This window comes from Pseudonaja textilis, chromosome 14 (assembly GCF_049901715.1).
Source record: "Pseudonaja textilis isolate UNSWEBS1 chromosome 14, rPseTex1.2, whole genome shotgun sequence".
NCBI classification, from domain to species: Eukaryota; Metazoa; Chordata; class Lepidosauria; order Squamata; family Elapidae; genus Pseudonaja; species Pseudonaja textilis.
In genome coordinates, this window is record NC_142003.1 from 8,945,193 (window position 1) to 8,963,723 (window position 18,531).

At 45.9% G+C, this 18,531-nt stretch overlaps 1 protein-coding gene across 1 annotated transcript; it reads left to right on the forward strand.

Moving 5' to 3' along the window:
- Window positions 1-1,128: 1,128 nt before the first annotated feature.
- On the forward strand, window positions 1,129-13,074 carry TEDC2 (tubulin epsilon and delta complex 2). Its single transcript, XM_026704184.2, has 10 exons — window positions 1,129-1,560; window positions 2,731-2,829; window positions 3,227-3,279; window positions 4,211-4,862; window positions 6,575-6,628; window positions 7,710-7,794; window positions 8,683-8,791; window positions 9,719-9,832; window positions 11,595-11,824; window positions 12,762-13,074. The coding sequence occupies exons 1-10, from the start codon at window positions 1,535-1,537 to the stop codon at window positions 12,909-12,911; spliced, it is 1,572 nt and encodes a 523-aa protein (XP_026559969.1). The 5' UTR covers window positions 1,129-1,534; the 3' UTR covers window positions 12,912-13,074.
- Window positions 13,075-18,531: the final 5,457 nt, after the last annotated feature.

Sequence of the window (18,531 nt, forward strand, 5' to 3'; positions counted from 1 at the left end):
AATTGCCTCTGGAAGTTGTGGGTGACCATCACTGGAGGCTTTGATGGAGAGACTGGACAGCCATTTGTCAGAATTAGTATAGGTTTCCTGCATGAGCAGGGGGTTGGACTAGATGACCTCCAAGATCCCTTCCAATTCTGTTATTGTTACTATACAGTTTTTGGCAACATATTTAAAGGAAATAATAGCACACTTTTTTCCCCTCCAGATTTGGCTTTGAAATATTTGGAAAGGAAGAAAACTTGCTCATGAATAAACTTTTTAAATGCATCCAACATATGATGCATGTATGAAGGATTCCGAAGTATTTTTGCCTGGATTTACTCCCAATTTGGCTGAAGGCTGAGCTGAAGGTGCATCAGGATACCTTGTCCCACTTTCCTACGGGCTTTCCTATTTCAGGAGCTTTCAAACGTCTCAGAAAACTTTCATTCTCCACTCCATCTGCAGCATTTCCATCTTGGGTCTCCTTTGAGATAAAATCCCTGGTAATTTTCTCAGGGCTTTGCAAACCCTTCAGTTTATTCCAATATATCCTCTATATAGTTATTCAAGGGTGGCATCCAGATTCAGATTCACCTCTCCTGCTAGGCGGTGGGTTTGTTTTAGCCATAATTTGTGGGAGCAGATGAATTAACCTGGTTCACTTGTAATGTTGAATTACGCTTTGTGATAGTGAAATGGGTGGCATATAAATTTATTAAATGAATAAATAAAATGGAATGCAAAGCTGGGCACTTGGGTTTAGGAGGCACTCTGGCTGCTCACGCCTCACTGAGCCAAAACAAACAAACAAATATTATAATCTGATGTTTGGCTGGAATAATAAAATCATTTGTTTTTGTTTTTTTTTTAAATGAAAGGCCGCCTTTATGCAACAGACTTCAGCGTCTTCCGCATAGCAACCGTTGCTACGAGCAGACGTTCAGTTGCTAAGCGCCTTCCTGGCAGCTTACAAAACCCAACACCGAGACGTAAGTATTACGAAAAGAAAAAAAGGAATTGGGCCACCAAAACACCTCCAGAGATGGTTATCAATTATTGGAGAAATAAAACACGGGAAATATCCGGAGGCTATAATAACGCTCCTCCAAAGCGAGTCTAAATAATTCACCATATTCCTGACAGGACGTGAAAGCGCGGGCTGGAGCGAAACTTAAACCATAGAGATACAAAAGAGAAGAAACGACTATTGGTTTTCATCGACCATCGTGCTATTCTACTATTTGTCCGGCAGAGCGCCACTGGGGCCTTTTGTACATTTAAATATTTTTATATATTTAAAAAGGGTCAGTAACCCCAGAAATAAACCTGAAAAAAAGAGCGGCTAAAAAATAAAGTCGACCATGTCGTTTTTACTATCTCTAGGAGGCACGGAATAGGGAAGGGTCTCTCTAGCCTAGGGCGGGACACTCTATGGTTCTCTCTCCTTTGCAGGGGAAGCGAAGAGAGTTCGGCTTTCGGCGCTTTGCGCGAAACGGGCTATTTGCGCGGCTCGCAATTGCTTCTTTGTAGTCTTTCCTCCGCCTTCTCCATGCTGCCCGCTGACTGTGCCCAGAGGTGAGTGCTTATTATTTTTAAAATATGATGATGGTGATTGGTTGCCCAGGCAGCCAGATGTTTAGCCCGGATTTTGCATTTTTGATCATCTGTTGAGCCTTTCCCAAAGACCCGGGATAGGTAGGTATTTAAGCGTTAAATAGTGCTAGAGGTATTGTTGCAAAATGCAAAGTGTTCCAAGTAAAACTGCCTTTTGCACTTGGCTGCTGGTGATTTTGTCCATGCCCAGAGTTGTTCAAGTGATGCTCCACATGTTTCGGGATTGCACCCCAAAATTCCCCTTGACCCTTGTCCTTGCTTTCTTTTGGCACAGCCATCCTACTTCTATTTGCAAGGTGTCAGGATTCCGGCACTTAACCCCATTTAAATCATGAGTCGTAAGCCAAACTTCCAAAACTTCAAAAGGATTTATTGGGAGTTAACATGTCTGGCACAGCCTGGGTGTAGCCCAACTCTGAGACACATCATTCATTGTCACCCTTGACCCTGGTTTTCCCCTCCACCCCCCTGGGTGTATCATCATTCATATTCTCCAATGGGACACATCCATAGCCAGGAGTCCTCAATCATGCTCTCCAGTTAGAATTTTGCATGGCAGAAACTTCAGTCACCTAGTTACTATCTTTGAAAACATTGATGGAATGCACTTTCGGTTTGCAAGTTACTGCACTGCTCCCCCTCCCTTTCTGTTGGCAACTCTAAAAAGATCATAGAAATATTTTATGAGTTGACACGAGGCTTCTTCTTTGGGGATTTTCCTCCAGTTCTTTCTCTTCTATTCTTCTGTCTTGCTATAGTTTGTTGCACGCTCGTCCAGAGGTTCAGGCTGGATTGGGCATTTTGTCCACCTAACATAGGCAGATGTTGTTGTTTGAGGGTGTTAAAGGTCTCGTTGTAGGATGTAGGATGCCCCAAGTAAAGTTGCCTTTTGCAATTGACTGATACTGAGTTTGTCAATGCCCATGGTGCCCTAGTGATGCTCCAGAGATTTTGGGCTCACAACTAAGGTGCCTATCACTGTTGATACTGTCTTTGGGCAGGGGGGTTGGACTAGAAGACATCCAAGGTTCCTTCCAGCCCTAGGAGTCTATGGTCCTGCTGGGAAATTGAAATCAAAGCTCTTTCCTCTGGGATGTTAAGGAAAAACAGCCATTTCTTGTCTCTTTCCAGGCTGGTTTCCCTTTTCACCCAAGCCTTGGAAGATTGCACAGAGCAGAGGACAAAACTCCAGCAGAAAATCCAACAGTGCCGTGCAGTTCTTGGGGAATGGTAAGCTGGGCGTAATTTTAAAGTGCACCTTACTGTTTAATGCAAGGGAAGCAAAGAATGCGACTTTTCCTTCCTCCTCTTCCTCCTCCTCTCTCTTCTTCTTCTTCTTCCTTCTTCCTTGTCTCTTTTCTCCTCTCCTCTTCTTCACCAATCCTGTTCTTCATTCTCCCCTCCTTCTTCTCCTTGTCCCTCTATTCCTTTTTCCAACCCTCCTCATGGAAGGAAGTCATCCCAACAGTGACTATCCCAATGCCACAAATCTCCCAGTCTTTCTTAAGCCCACGTGAAATTATTATTATAATCATCAGCGACCTATAGAAACTGGGATGATGTGGAAGGAGGGAGGGAGCGCACCTGTTCCTTGCTGAATTGTGTATTCTCTTTTTGTCTGTGCTAGGAACTCTGAGAGTGAAAACCCTGTTCCTGAAGATGCCAAAACTGAGAAACATGGTAAAGGAAGCATCATTCTTGACTAGTCTCCCTTGTTATTTATGTATTCATTTGAACAGTTTATATAGCCACCAAATTCACACATAGGTGATTCCGGCCAGCTTGTAACATTTAAAATTCCATTATAAAAGCCCATAAAAATCTCCCAACTTAATCTTCATGGCAGCCACAATATAATCAGATCAGCCACTTTATTGGTTCCATATCACTTCCTGGTCTCCAGACCTTTTTCCTGGTTATAGGAAGTCCTGGGCCTTTGAATTGGAGATATCACAGTCCATGGTGCTTCATTGCAGTCATACCCTATTCCTGGATGGATGATTTCCAATAAACCAATGGTCTGTTTATCCATGGCTTGTTGAGTAAACTGCCATTAGCTGGCATGACGCAATGCCATCCCAGTACTACAATTGCTAAACTATAATTGATTGAATTGCCACACCTGAAGCAAAAAAGCCAATGAGGCACATTAGTTACAAGTCTAATCAGTAAAAAATAGTTCCACAAAATGTATAAATCCAGTTGTTTAATAAATGGATTCAATGCTATAGATACGTAGCGGTACGCTAGCCTAGGGGTGGAGCTCTAGCCTCACAATCAGGAGGCTGAGAGTTCGATCCTAGGTAGAGGCAGCTATTTCTCTCTCTGGGCCCAATGAGAATATATCTGCTGCGAACTCCTCATTGGTGATAGGAAGGGCATCCGGCCAGTAAACACTCAGCTCCATTCAGTTGCCCCAACTCCACCCCGATGCAAGGGATTACGGGTCATTAAACGACAAAAAAATACTGTGGATCTATAGAAAGTAGGTTGCAAGGCAACATGGCTGGCCATGGAATTTTGGGAGTTGAAGTCCACACGTCATAAAGTTCTCAAGGTTTGGAAACGCTGATATAATCGATCCATTTTGACGTGCTTCCTTCACTTGTAGAAGCAACAGAGCCTTCAGCTGAGGAGCTCAAGGACCTGGAACTGCTTAACAAAGCCTTGGAGAAAGCATTAAGACTCCGGTCAAAATTCCACCAAGTGCCATGCGAGACCATTAAAGTCTCGGAAACTTCAAGTAAGAAGCCGGTGAGCCAGTCTGCTTTGAGGCAACCTGCACGTAATCCTAAAGACAAGGTCCCCAAGACCACCGAGATGTCTCCTGTGAGTAGAAAGCCGGTGGCGTCCAAAAAACCCACAGCCTACATGTTGAAGGCTCCCTACAAAACTGATGCGGCGGTGAAAAGGCCACCAGTGAAAATACCAGCTGGACGGAGCAAAACGGCTGGGAAAAAGTTGGGGTCCTCAGTAGGGGTCTCCTCTCCAAAGTGGAAACTGTGCGCAAAGACAGCCAAGGACCCTCACGGAAAGGTCCGTGTCGCTGCCGAACCCGGCTTGCCGTTGGGCTGCTCCATAGGTCCCTGCCACACGACGACACCCCCTCGGTTTGCCGGTAGAGGGGACTGCGAAGGAACAGGCCTTCAAGCCCCTGATCTGGTAGATCCTGGCCTGGAGGCTTTAGGTGGGCCGTATCCTTTAAGAACAGACCCACCGAGAAAAGGAGCAAAGCCTCCAACTTCCACTTTTCAACAAATCGGGTAGGTGGCCACGCATCCCACTTCCTCCAAAAATCTGCCTCCGCGGAGAGACGTGCTTTTCCTTTGGGCCTGACCAAGCAGGGTCTGGATGGGCAGTGACCCACAGCTTCTGTGTTTTGTGAGTGCAACACACTGGCTGAGTTCCCTCTACTGCAGCATCAGGGGTGGTTTTCCACCGGTTCGGCACGGTTCTCCCGAGCCGCTAGCGCCGATGAGCAGCAGAGACGAAACCGGTTCTCTCCAACGCTCCGCTGTTAGGCCCAGGCTCAACATACTCACCGTTATGTCCTGCTTTCTCCAAGCCTGCTGATTTTCTTGGAATTTGTTTCATCACCCAGCTAGGCAATGTCACCAGTACTAGAAGGGAGTGGGGTTTGTCAGGACAACCCACTTAAAGATAAACAGAGAGCAAGCCCCACTCAATTCTAGCCCTAACGATGTGGCCCAGTTGAATAATGAACCATCTGCAAGAAAACAACCTTATTATATCAAAGAACTTCAAGGACCCCGTAGTGTAGTTCGTTTTCAATTGGGATGCTGATGAATGTGTGAATCCGGCCCTTCTTCAGTATATAAGAGGTTAATCCAGGCTCTAATTCTGCTGTAGAACATCCTGCAGAAAAGGCTGTTTTCTTATTTACTCACGAGGCTGATGCTATTCCACCTAACAGCCCCTTATCCTGTAGGTATAAATAGCAGCACAAATGTTTTACGACTTTAGACTTTCCCTCTTACAAAAATTCAAGCATCCCACGAACAGAACAGATGATTAAAAATCTGCTTGGATAAAACACACGGATGCCTTCTGCCAAGTAGAGGAAGCCAGCCCCATCTCAAGCTTCCAAAGCAATTTGGCGAACTAAATTTGCCGCACAATTTATGATGATTATCTGGGGCTTCCATAAACTTTGGCTCCATCAACTGGGCTGGAGCAAATAGGAGCAGGAATGCAATATCTGAAGGTCCTAAAATCCTTGTTTGAAAGCCCTTGCATCCAAACTGAGGCAGCTTTACATTATATGCTAGTTTGGTCTGGTGATTAAGGCACCCGGATAGAAAGCAAGAGTTCAAGTCCCACATAAGCCATGAAAGCCGGCTTGGTAACTTTGAGCCAACCACCAGGACAAAGTGAGTTCTAGTTCTGCCTTAGTTGGACAGGCTTTGAGCCAATCAACAGGAGACTGGGATTTCTAGTCCCATTTTAGGCATGAAAGTCAGCTGGGTGACTTTAAACCAATCATTAGGAGGCTGGGAGTTCTAGTTCCATGTTAGGCTTGAAAGTTCTCTGTCAGTCCAATACACCTCACAGGGTTGTTGTGGGGAAAGTAGCAGAAAGAAGAAGTATTTGGATATCTTCACCGCCTTGAATTATGTGTGAAAATAGTAAAGGGAAAAGGAAGTGTAAAATAAAATAAAATTGCAGGTTACTCGTTGAATTTTGTCTGGTTGAATTTTTGGAGCTCCCTGAAAGGCACCAATTTGAATGAATAAACTGCTCAAATTTATTTTCCTAGTTGAGGGCGAAGAGAATGGTCTCAAAACAGTGCAATAGTCACACCAGAATTGCGGAAGAGGGATGACTTATGGCGGTTTGCTTAACTGTCTTTTCCGAAATTCAATCCCAAAGATGCACTGAAATTTCTCCTGGTTTCCAATATGGGTGGGTTGTGCATTTACCAAGGATGATAATACCGAGCTATTTTTTTTTGCAGATCTTCACTGAAACTGCCCCCTCCATATCAGAAAGCTTTTTCCAAGTATGTCAGGTAAGGTTATCCAAATTAACCTAAACCACAAGTCGCTAGGAAAGGTGGGGGAAATTTTAGGGTCTTTCTGAGTTGAATGACCCAAGTTTGGGCGAGTCTGCAAGAATGGATGTAGGATTCAAAAGTGACGTTGTGACCTCAGTTCAGAGGCGTGTCAGGAACCTTGTACAGACAGCATTGTAGCCAGTCTTTTGCCTTTGACCCCGGAAGTCAATCTACACATCTTAAATAAGTACTCGGAGTGATAGGATAGCAATCTTCCAGTACTTTACAGAGAAGAGGAGATCAGCCTAATTCTGTGAGAACCTGAGGGTAGGAAAAGAAGTAATGGATGCAGTGGTGGGATTCAAAAAAATTTACTACCAGTTCTGTGGGCATGGCGTGACTTGGTGGGCATGGCAGGGGAAGGATACTGTAAAATCCCCATTCCCTCCCCACCCTTCTAACCTGCTTTCCAGCTCTGTTCTCCTGTGCAGGGTAACCAAAGAAGACCCAGCCGATCAGCTGGGACTCAATGGGAGGCCGAGAAGAGATGGGGTTGGCGGGCCCAGTCAGAGGCGGGATTTGCCGGTTCTCCGAACTACTCAAAATTTCTGCTACTGGTTCTCCAGAACTGGTCAGAACCTGCTGAATACCACCTCTGGATTAGCCCTGTAAAGTGGAGGGGGGAAAGAAAGGAGATTTCTTCCAACAGCCAGTTCTTTGAACCGCTTAGAAAGTTAACAACAGGTTCTAGCGAGTAGGTGAGAACCGGTAGAATCCCACCCCTGAATGGATGGAAGATCATTAACAAGTGATCCAATCTAGCGTTAAGGAGAAGTTTCTTGACGCAGTGGTTAGAGTGCAGTACTGCAAGCTACTTCTGCAGCCAGCTGTCTACAATTTGGCAGTTCAAATCCCGCCAGGCTCAAGGTTGACTCAGCCTTCCCTCCTTCTGAGGTGGGTAAAATGAGGATCCAGATTGTTGGGGGCAAGAGGCTGACTCTGTAAACCACTTAGAGGGGGCTGTAAAGCACTGGGAAGTGGTATATAAGTCTAAAGGCTGTTGCTATTTCCCACTCTTCTGCTTCTTGACACAAAGGTTGTTGGAAGAGTGCCAGGATTTGAAAACAGACCCCGAGGCAGCTGTCACCAAGAGCCAATTTTTAGAGAAGCTGCAAGCAACTGTATCCTTTTGCTAATTTGGCCTTTTGCAGAAGAAGAAAAATATATTTGCAGGTATGACTAGGGCTAGCTGTCTAGTTTTTCCTGGTGCTGACACAGGTATTTTGTTATGTCTACTTTTAGTCTTCTTTTTTAAAAACAAAAATTGCCAGAATGCATTTCTTTAGGCTTTGAATGGGGTTGTTAACTCCATTCAAACTTCTTTGGCTTCCCAAAACAGTTCCAATTTTATTGATTTCTCTCACGTCAATCTCTGTTTTGATTCTAAGCGATATAGACTTTAATATGGAATAGTTTTCATCCGTGACCCACGTTAGATGTAATATATTCCCCAGACAGATGGAAATTCTCAGGCTTGGAGTCTTGGTACGTCTGGAGAACTTCAACTTGCAAAAACTGCTGTAGATATAAAGGGGAGGAGGAGAAGGAGACCACTGTGGGGTTTCCTGAGCTTGATAGTTTTCTTGCAGACGTTTCATTACCAAACTAGGTAACATCATCAGTGCTAGGGGGGGTTTGCAGAGGGGAGGTGGAGGAAGACTGGGGTTCTTGGTGCTCTCTGAGCTTGGTGGTTTTCTTGCAGATGTTTCATTACCCAACGAGGTAACGTCATCAGTGCTAGAAGGGAGTTGGGTTTGTGGAGAGGAGGAGGAGGAAAAGGAGGAAGACTGGGGTCCTTGGTGTTCTCTGAACTTGATAGTTTTCTTGCACATTACCAAGCTAGGCAACATCGTCAGTGCTAGGTGGGGCTTGCAAAGAGGAAAAGGAGGAAAACGGTGGGATCCTTGGTGGTCTCTGAGCTTGGCCGTTTTCTTGCAGACGTTTCATTACCACACTAGGTAACAACATCAGTGTACAGTATTGCCCCCTTTCCTTAAGCAGATGGTCAGTTCTTCTCTCCTACGCCAGCCTATACCCCAATGGAGGTGAAGCAGGAGTTGGTGCATCTACGTGACCTTCACTTGCTCATCACTCAGCACATGGAAGCTGAAAGACCAGGTGAGAAGAGGTCACTGAACCAATGTCTTCACGCCCACCTGGGCATGGAATTGCAAGGGAGTGTAGGAACATTGCAATCAGTCTAACCTCATCAACTTTAAGACCTGTGGACTTCAACTCCCAGAATTCCAATAGAATAGGATAGGATTAGTAAGAATAGAGAATAGAATAGAATATAGAATAGGAATAGAGTAGAGTGGGAAAGAATAGAAATAGAATAGAATAGAACAGGAATAGAATGGAATGGAATGGAATGGAATAGAACAGGAACAGAGAATAGAATAGAATAGAATAGAATAGAATAGAATAGAATAGAATAGAATAGAATAGAATAGAATAGGAATAGAGCAGGAATAGAACAGGAACAGAATATAATTAGAATAGAATAGAATAGAATAGAATAGAACAGGAATAGAATAGAATGGAATGGAATAGAATAGAATAGAATATAGAATAGGAATAGGATAGGATAGAATAGAATAGAATAGAATAGAATAGAATCTGAAAGGGACCCTGGAGGTCTTCTAGTCCAGCCCCCTGCTCATGCAGGGGAACCTAGACCATTTCAGACAAGTGGCTGTCCAGTCTCTTCTTAAAAACCTCCAGTGTTGGAGCACCCACAACTTCTGGTGGCAAGCTGTTCCACCGGTTAATTGTCCTCACTGTTAGGAAGTTTCTCCTTAATTCCAGGTTGCTTCTCTCCTTGATTAGTTTCCATCCGTTGTTTATTCCCGGTGCTTTGGAGAATAGCTTGACCGCTTCCCTCTTCTTTGGGGCAGCCCCTCAAATGCTGGAAGACGGCTATCGTGTCGCCCCTAATTCTTCTTTTCTTCGGACTAGCCAGACCCCAAATCCTGCAGCCGTTCTTCCTATGTTTTAGCCTTGGTGCAGCACGATGTTGTCTTACCTGCAGTCTTCCTTCCTCAGAGGCGCTTGGAGAAAACCCAACCTGGGACAGAGAGTACGAAAGCCTTGTGACTGTGCAGGCCTTACAAGAGCTCATAGAGCCTCATCTTGGCAAACTGGACCAGATGCGAGAAGGTGAGAGGTGACTCCTCGAGGGCATCATTCGAACGAAAAGGTGCCCTTACTCCCAGTTTTGTTCAACCGACGTGCTCTGGATTCTGTGGCTTCTTCCCATACAGGTGGTCCTCAACTTATGACTACAGCTGAGCCCCAAATTAATGTTGCTAAGCGAGACATTTGTTGGGCGAAGTTTCCTCCATTTTACAACCTTTCTCACCACAGTCGTTCGGCTAGTAACACGGTTAGGTGAATCTGGCTTCTCACTTCATTTTGCTGGTCAGAAGGTCGCAAAAGGGGACACTGCAACCGTCGTAAAATACACGCCAGTTGCCAAGCGTCTCGATTTTGATCACGTGACCACGGGGAGGCTACAGCCATCGCGTGAAAAATAATCGTAGGTCTCTTTTTTCCAGGGATCGTTGTAACTTCAGTCCCTGAACGAGCTGTTGCAGGTTGAGAATTACCTGCATTTTCCATGAAAAATATAAACCAGCCATGACTTTGCACAAACCAGTTGCGACGGTGCGGCTGCACTGGGGGGGAATTCTGGGAGTTGAAAGTCCACCCCGTCTTAAAAGTTGTCCCAATTGTGAAAGGACGCAGTGTTCTGCAACTGCTCTGACCTAGTCTTCCCAAAAGCATGAAGCTCCTGGTTTGATAAAACTCCTTTTATTCAGTTTAAAGTGAATTCCTCTCCAGCAAAGTCCCGGCCAGCAGTCTTTCATGAGATTTCACAGCTACAGACCTTTATCGGGCTTGGAGAGCTGCCAGGCCGATAACTTCCAAACGCCGTTCTGTAGCAGACACTACTTGGCAAGAAGCCAGGAACAGATCTTCACCCTAGTGAATTGAACTAATTGTCGCCTGCAAAGCCCACTCCCGTTTCCCTCCTCTTTATTCCCTGTGGGAAGGGCCATTCTTCGTCCACCTGTGCCCTTACTCCCGAGTCAACCCTTGTTGCTTAACTGTTCCCTTCTCCGGGCAGCTCTGCGCATGCACACACAGGGAACAGGCTCCCGCTGGCCGCGGCTGGGCCACAACACAACAGAAGTTAGGAGTTCTTCCATCCCAGCTCATACTTCTGTGGTTGGCAGCAGACAAGTTGCGTCCTTGTGCTGCACCCAATTTGTGTGTGTGTGGGGGGGGGGGGGTGTGTGTGTGGGGGGGGTCCATTTACATATCTGGGAGACATCCCGATCGATGCTTCTTATCGATCAGGTGATCACAAAGATGCTGCAACGGTCCTACGGTTGCTGGGTGGGCGTGGCCATGGTGGGCGTGGCCTACCAGAACTTCCAGGAGGGCTGTTTTTCGCCTTCCCAAAGGCCCAGGGGCTTCCCTCGGGCCTCTGGGAAGGCGAAAGCGGCCTTCCCCGGGCTCTGGAGGCCCATCAGAAGCCGGAAACAGGCCCGTTTCCAGACTTCCGGGAGGCCGATTTTCCCCTCTCCCAGAGCCTCCACGTGGCCCCTGCACTTACCTGCGTCGAAAATGGGCCACGTGGAGACTGCGGGGAGGGGAGGGGGGGTGGCTGGACGGGGCCAGCCGTTTGGTTTAAATACCAGTCCAGCGAACCAGATGCAGATTTAATAACCGGTTCGCGCAAACTGGTCTGAACCGGTAGAATCCCATCCCCTGCCCCTAACACCATTTCTGACAAACGGCAGTCCGGTCTCTTCTTGAAAGCTTCCGGGCCTGAAGCTTCCCCACAACGTCTGAATTGTAATAATCATATCTTGTAAACAATATAGTCACAAAGATGCTTTTCCTTCTCGGGCAGCCCTGGTGTCTCATGCAGAGTTTGCCTCGCTCTGCATGAACGACAAGGACGACACTGACCAGGATTCTTGGGGCTTCTGTCATGCTTCCCTTGGAGAGCAAACCTGCTCGGGTCCAGATTCCGTGGGGCCTCCACGACTTCTTTTTTACTCCAGCTTGGATGAGCTGAAAGAGATGGAGGCTTTAAAATTGCAGGTGGCGATGCTGGACCAGAAACTTCAGATCCAGACGGTAATTTTCTTCCCGCTTCTCTTATTTTTGCCCAGACTGTCCAATTCCTGATTCTAGAGCCAAGCTAAGAGAGGAGATGTGGTAGGCATGAAAGCTGGCTGGCTGACTTGAGCCAGTCACCAGGAGACTGGGATTTCTAGTAGAATCTTAGGCATGAAAGTCAGCTGGGTGACTTTAAGCCAAACACTAGGAGGGTGGGAGTTCTAGTTCCACTTTGGGCATGAAAGCTGACTGGGTGACTCACTGCCAGTCAGTCTCTCAGTCCAACACACCTCACAGGGTTGTTGTGGGAAGAGGAGGAAGAAGTATTGGATATCTTCACCGCCTTGAGTTATATGTGAAAATAATAAAGGCAGGAAGGGGAAGAAAGGAAAGAAGGAAAGGAAACAGGAAGTAAAGGAGGAGGAAAGGAAAAGAAAGGAAAAATGGAAGGAAAGGAAGAGAGGAAGGGGAAGAAAGAAAGGGAAGGGAAGGAAGAGGGAAAGGAAAGGAAGGGGGAAGGAAATGGGAAGGAAGAAAAGGGAAGGGAAGGAAGAGGGAAAAGGAAGGGAAGGGAAGGAAGAGGGGGAGGGAAGGGAGAAGGAAAGCCCTCTGCCCACCGCCAGCAGTTCGATCCTGACCGGCTCAAGGCTGACTCAGCCTTCCATCCTTCTGAGGTCGGTAAAATGAGGACTCAAGTTTTGGGGGGCAAATAGGCTGACTCTGTAAACCACTGAGAATGTTGTAAAGCACTACGTAGCGGAATATTCATCTAAGTCAGAGGTCTCCAAACTTGGCCACTTTAAAAGTCGTGGACTTCAACTCCCAGAATTCTCCAGCCAGCATAGCTGGGAGTTGGAGTCCACGAGTCTTATAAAGTTGCCAAGTTTGGGGACCCCGGACCTAAGTGCTATTGCTACTCCATCTTCTCCACCTCTGAACGTTGTCCTCTATGCAGGCTATGGAAACGGAACTCCTTCCCCTTCTAGAACCGGGCCGCCTTCCAGAAAGTTCTAGACCTTCGGCGATCCGTGCTGTGTATTCCTTGATGTGTGAAAGCGGTGAGCACGTTCCTGTTCTGGTGAAGGATGAAGAAGTGCCCTGCTGAGCTGAAGTGAAAAGGGATGACCAGCAGCCATACCTAGGAAGCTGTTCGCTTTTGGCCTCCGTCCTTAAATTGTCCACCCTTTCATGACAGGTGAAGGTCAGTGGGGCAGGCCTTCCCCTGCGTGCACTTGTCCAGCAAATAAAAAAAAGATTTTGTACTTCCTCATTAACTTTTTAAACATATAACCCCTTCCCACCCCTTCCCCCGTTTATGGCTCTTCTGCCAAAACTCAGACCCGTGGTAGCTTGGCTTACGAACATTTTCTTTCGGGCCAATCATGGCGGCGCCTGAGAAGTTTGTTTTCATGCCTAGAACAATGGCTCAATTTTGCTCCCAAACTGGCTTCCTACTGTTGCCTTCCAGATCCTACAAACAATTTGTTAATTCACACTTTTTCCACCTGGTGGCTCCCGAGTGCGTTGGAATAACCGTGTCCGTGAACAGCAGGCTGGCAAAAATATTCTGGGATGATCAGTACATTCACCACCTCTAAAGGATGCGAAGCAGGGAGAAGTTGGAGACGGGCTCATCTGGGCTGCAAACTTCAGAGGGCCATGAAATGAGCTAATTTGGTCCAGTGGTTAAGGTCCCAAGCAGGAGATCATGAGTTCAAGTCTCGTAGCCTGGAAAGCCAAGTGGGCAACTTTCGGCCAATCACCAGGAGATGGTGAATTCTAGTCCAGATGGTGAATTCTAGTCCTGCCTTAGGCATGAAAGCCAGCTGGGTGATTTGGGGCCAATCACCAGGAGATGGTGAGTTCTAGGTCCACCTTAGGCATGAAAGTTGGCTGGGTGACTTTGGGCCAGTCAGCCAGTCATTCTCTCTCAATCCAACACACCTCACAGGGCTGTTGTGGGGAAAGTAGCAGAAAGAAGAAGTATTTGGATATCTTCACCGCCTTGAATTATATGTGAAGATAATAAAGGGAAAAGGAAGCTTAAAATAAAATAAAATTGCAGGTTGCTCGTTGAATTTTGTCTGGTCGAATTTTTGGAGCTCCCTGAAGGCACTAATTTGAATAAAGAAGCTGGTCAAATTTACTTTCCTAGTTGAGGGTGAAGAGAATGATCTCAAAACAGTGTAATAGTCACCCCAGAATTGCAATGGCGGTTTGCTTACCGGTCTTTTCCGAGATTCAAAGATGAGCTGAGATTTCTCTTGGTTTCCAATATTGGTGGGTTGTGCATTTACCAAGGATGAGGTGACTTTGAGCCAATCACCAGGCGACGGTGAGTTCTAGTTCTGCTTTAGCCATGAAATCTGGATGGGTGACTTTAGATCGGTCATTCTCTCAGCCCAACTCACCTCACAGGGTTGTTGTGCAAAAAAATAGAAGGAGGAAAACGTGGTAGGGTATGTTTGCTTCGAGTTATTTGTAAAAAGCAGGCTCAGCTAACATTCTGAAGTAAGGCATCTTTATTCTTTATTTATTAGGGACATTGATCTGGCTGCCCAATCCACGGAATAAGGAATGAAACACCAAATAAAAAAAACCAACACAACCACACACGTCCAGCGAAAACATTCAAAGAAAGAACTTGCTGAAGTTGCATTGTTTGCAATGACAGCAAAGAAGACACGAAACCACATCCTGTCAACCAGTGCTATTAACACCAAAGGCAATGCACTGAACGGATATGACCTATGGATTTTTATATGCATTTGGCTAAAGTTGATGACCACAAATTAATGTTTAGCTACAAACTACTTGATAGGCTCTATATCACCCTGGGACCCCCAGGCCTGCTTGCAAAAACGTATCTTCAGGGTCTTTTGGAAGAGCATCAAGGTGAATGGTGCAGTGGCTTAGAAGTGGAGCTCTCCCCTCACAATCAGGAGGCTGTGAGTTCAATCCTAGGTAGAGGCAGATATTTCTGGGCACACTGAGAATATATCTGCTGAACAAAACTCCACATTGGTGAGGCCCTTAAAACGCTCGGCTAGCTCCATTCAGACTCCACCCCACAAGGGATTATGGGATCATTCAATGAAGGTGATCAAGGCAAGGGCCAGACTTATATCCATGGGAATATTGTTCCCCAAGGAAGGAACCACCACGGAGAAGGCCCTTGTTTCTACGAGGTGGACTTCCCTACTGCAGAAGGTCCATCACATGTTCCTCCGCCTCACACTGGCATATCAGATATCTGTAACTGGGAAATTACATCTGAACACCCTTCAAAGGGGCAGTGGGAACCATGAAGTAAGGCAGATAGAAGATCAAATTCAAAAGCTGGCAACTGGAAAAATCTACGGAATGCTAGGTCTGACAATTAGAACGTAGAATAATAGGGCTGGAGGAGACCTTGAGGCCTTCTAGTCCAACCCCCACCCAAGCAATATCATTCCAGACAAATGGCTGTCCAATTTCTTCTTAAAATCCTCCAGGGATGGAGCACCACAACTTCTGGAGGCCAGTTCTTTCGCGGATTAATTCTCCTTACTTACCTTAGTTCTAAGTTGGGTCTGTCTTTAATGAATCTTCCACCCGTTACTTCTGGATGCTTTGGACTCGGAGAATAACTTGCCAACCCAATCTTGCCTACTCTTGTCTGGCAGCAGTTTGAGTAAAGTATTTTTATAACGGTGTATAACCCAAGGCGAGATTATTTTAATGGGACACAACACTGATGGGAATTCCGGCATCCAAAGGTTGATCTTCGTGAGGGGCGCAAGGTCCCTCTTTCTCTTCTCCAAACTCTTCATTTTCTAGGCACATCCTTCACGGACATCAGAAGTGCTCATTTTCCTGGGCACCTCATTAAGTTTTTCCATGCACACAAAGAGCTTCTTTGCTGGCTTGGTCTCCTGAAAAACTTAGCGAGAGAAAAGAAAAACTCCCTTACAAAGGTACATTCTGGGAAATTGTCCGAGTCTCTTTTCTTCTCCCTTTTGAAACCTGCCCTGAATTGAATGAGAATGGAACAATTTTCCTAATTCTTGAATGGGTTCAATTAAGCTTGCAATCCCCCTCTCGAAAACCCTCTCCTTCACCCCTTCCTCTCTTTTCTCTCCTGGATCCAATTGCTTTTTTCAGAACTGGCCTGCCACATCAACCCTCCCCTTGTCCAACTGAAAAGTGGGGGGTTTTGTTCCTAGGAAGGGAAAGAAAGAGCTTTTGGTGAGGCGAAAGGGATGAAGGGGCTTGATCTGGAAGTTGAGACGAGGAGAAGAAGAGGGCCTGATTAATTAATTGGCCCCTAAGGCTGAGCGTCAGCAGAAGAAGGCCGCCATTGTGCGTGGCTCACCAGCTCTCACATACAAAAAGAGGCCTACGATGCAACCACTGTTTGGGAATGAGAACAAAGCTCCATCCAGGCACAAGATGTCTTTTTTGGCAGCAGATTCTGGACTAACGAAAACTGGTGGCTGTTCTGACCCAAACCTTGTTCCATGGAAACAAACACCAAACAGAGGTAAAAGCAAAACCTTTCAATGCTTCTCTGCAGAATTCTGTTCATTCACAGTTAAAAGGCTACTAAAACTAAATTGTCTCTGATAAGAACAAGCTTCGCCAAGGTTGTGCAAGGCTGCCAAGAACACAAGATAAAGTTGCCAAGGAATATTCCAAACAAAAAGTCTCCAAACACAAACCAGGATAGTCCGAACTTCCACAAGGCTTGAAGGGCAAGAACTTCTTTGCTTCCTGCGAAGAATCCCATCTCCGAGGGCTGGCTTTTATCCCTTAAGAGAGGGGCCGTTACCTTGCAGCTTTACTCCCGAGTCGCCCGTGCTGCTGCTGTTGCTCTTTCCTTCAAGCAGCCCTGCATGCATGCACCCTGGGCACAGGCTCCTCGGGGGCCTCTTCATCACTGCTGCCAGCCTCCACAATCTCCAAAGGCAGCACTCCACTCCCTGATAGTCCTGGCCCCATCCCTGCATCCCACGCAGGCTCCTCATCTGAGTCCTCACTCTCCGAGGCCTCAGCTGTCCACACATCTGCCTTGTAAACCATCAGCCTTGTATACTGTGACCTGTGGATTACCAGGCTGTGCAAATTCAGAGGAGATAGCTGAAAGTGTCAAATTCAGATAGAAGAGAATATTTGTAGATCAAGGTTAAATTGTATTGTCCTTAGTGTTCTTTGAGCTTGGCGATTTACTTGCAGACATTTCATTACCAAACTGAGTAACGCCATCAGTGCTAAAAGGGAATGGGGTTTGCTCTTTGTTTGTGTACAAGTGCCAACAGAGAAGAACATTTGTAACTCAGGGTTGAACTGTGGAATCCTTAGTGATCTCTGTGCTTGGTGGTTTTCTTGCAGACGTTTCATTACCAAACTAAGTAACTGATGTCCTCGGTGCCTGATGATATTACCTAGTTTGGTAATGAAAGCTCTGCAAGAAAATACTGAAGCACAGAGAGCACCAAGGACCGCACAGTAAAGATATACTTAGGAATAAGCTGTTACTCCTGTTTTGGAATTGCTGTCGCTGTGACTGAATAGGATCATATTAACTCAGCCTAGGTGGTTGTTTCTAATCAACATAGATTTACGGAAACTCCGGCGTTTGCTCTTGATTCTGAAACGAGGCCTGGATTCTGTCTTAATCCGATGGCTCGTTTTCTGCAAGAATGCCATAGGGGAACCTCAGCTCGGCTCCTGAACTTAATGTGACTTAATAGTTTTCTGCTCCACTGAATTCATGACGGATGATTTCAGCGGCTGAGCTACATTCTGGTTAGGTGAAAGTGTTCTATGACTAGAAAAGTATTTCCTCTAAGGAAACAGATGCATGATTCACCCTCCACCAAGACAACCGAAGAAGAGATACACACTGATGTTTTATATGCAAGCCAACGTTTAGTCTAGCCCGATTGACACAACAGAAACAGGCAGGCTGAGGAACGCACAAGACAAATCCAATCAGGAGAGCAGAAATATTTGCTTGCTTCCTCTTGGTCATTCTTCGTTCACTTCTAATCCAAGTGATGATTTCACCAAAAATAGATGTTCGGGGTATGATTTGGTACTCTGGACAGTTCCCTGGTGCTGGATTTATGTAGAAGGTGAAAATTACACGCTAATAAATTCAATCCAGGCAATCCTCAATTTACGACCTCAAAGGGGACTAGAATTTCCATTGCTAAGCCTACTGGTTGTTAAATGAGTCACGCCCGATTTTACGACCTTTCTTTCTGCCATTTTTCACTGAGAGAATCACTGAATTCGTTAAGTGGATCATGTAGTCATTAAGTGAATCTGGATTCCCTCGTGACCGCATGATTCACTTAACGAATTCATGAACTTTGCTTGGCAGAAGCTGCTGGGAAATACGTGGTGTTTGCCAAATTCCCAAATTGCATCATCTTCACTCATTTACAGAACTTCTGACCCTGGTTAGACCACCAGGAAATTATGTGTGTGTGTGAAAGAGAGAGAGAGTGAGTGAGTGTGTGTGTGTATCTCATCCCTGGTGGATATATGTGTAATTAGTTATATTAATTATAATTTTATATATATAATTAGTGGCTGATCACCTGCCTAATGGGGGGGTGGCAAATAATGGATAAATAAAGTGCTTCCTCAGACACATAAATGACAGTTTTCACTACAAACTAGCCTTGGGTCTACTTAATCCAGGATGACTTTTTGGTGATGTATACAAACCATGGCTA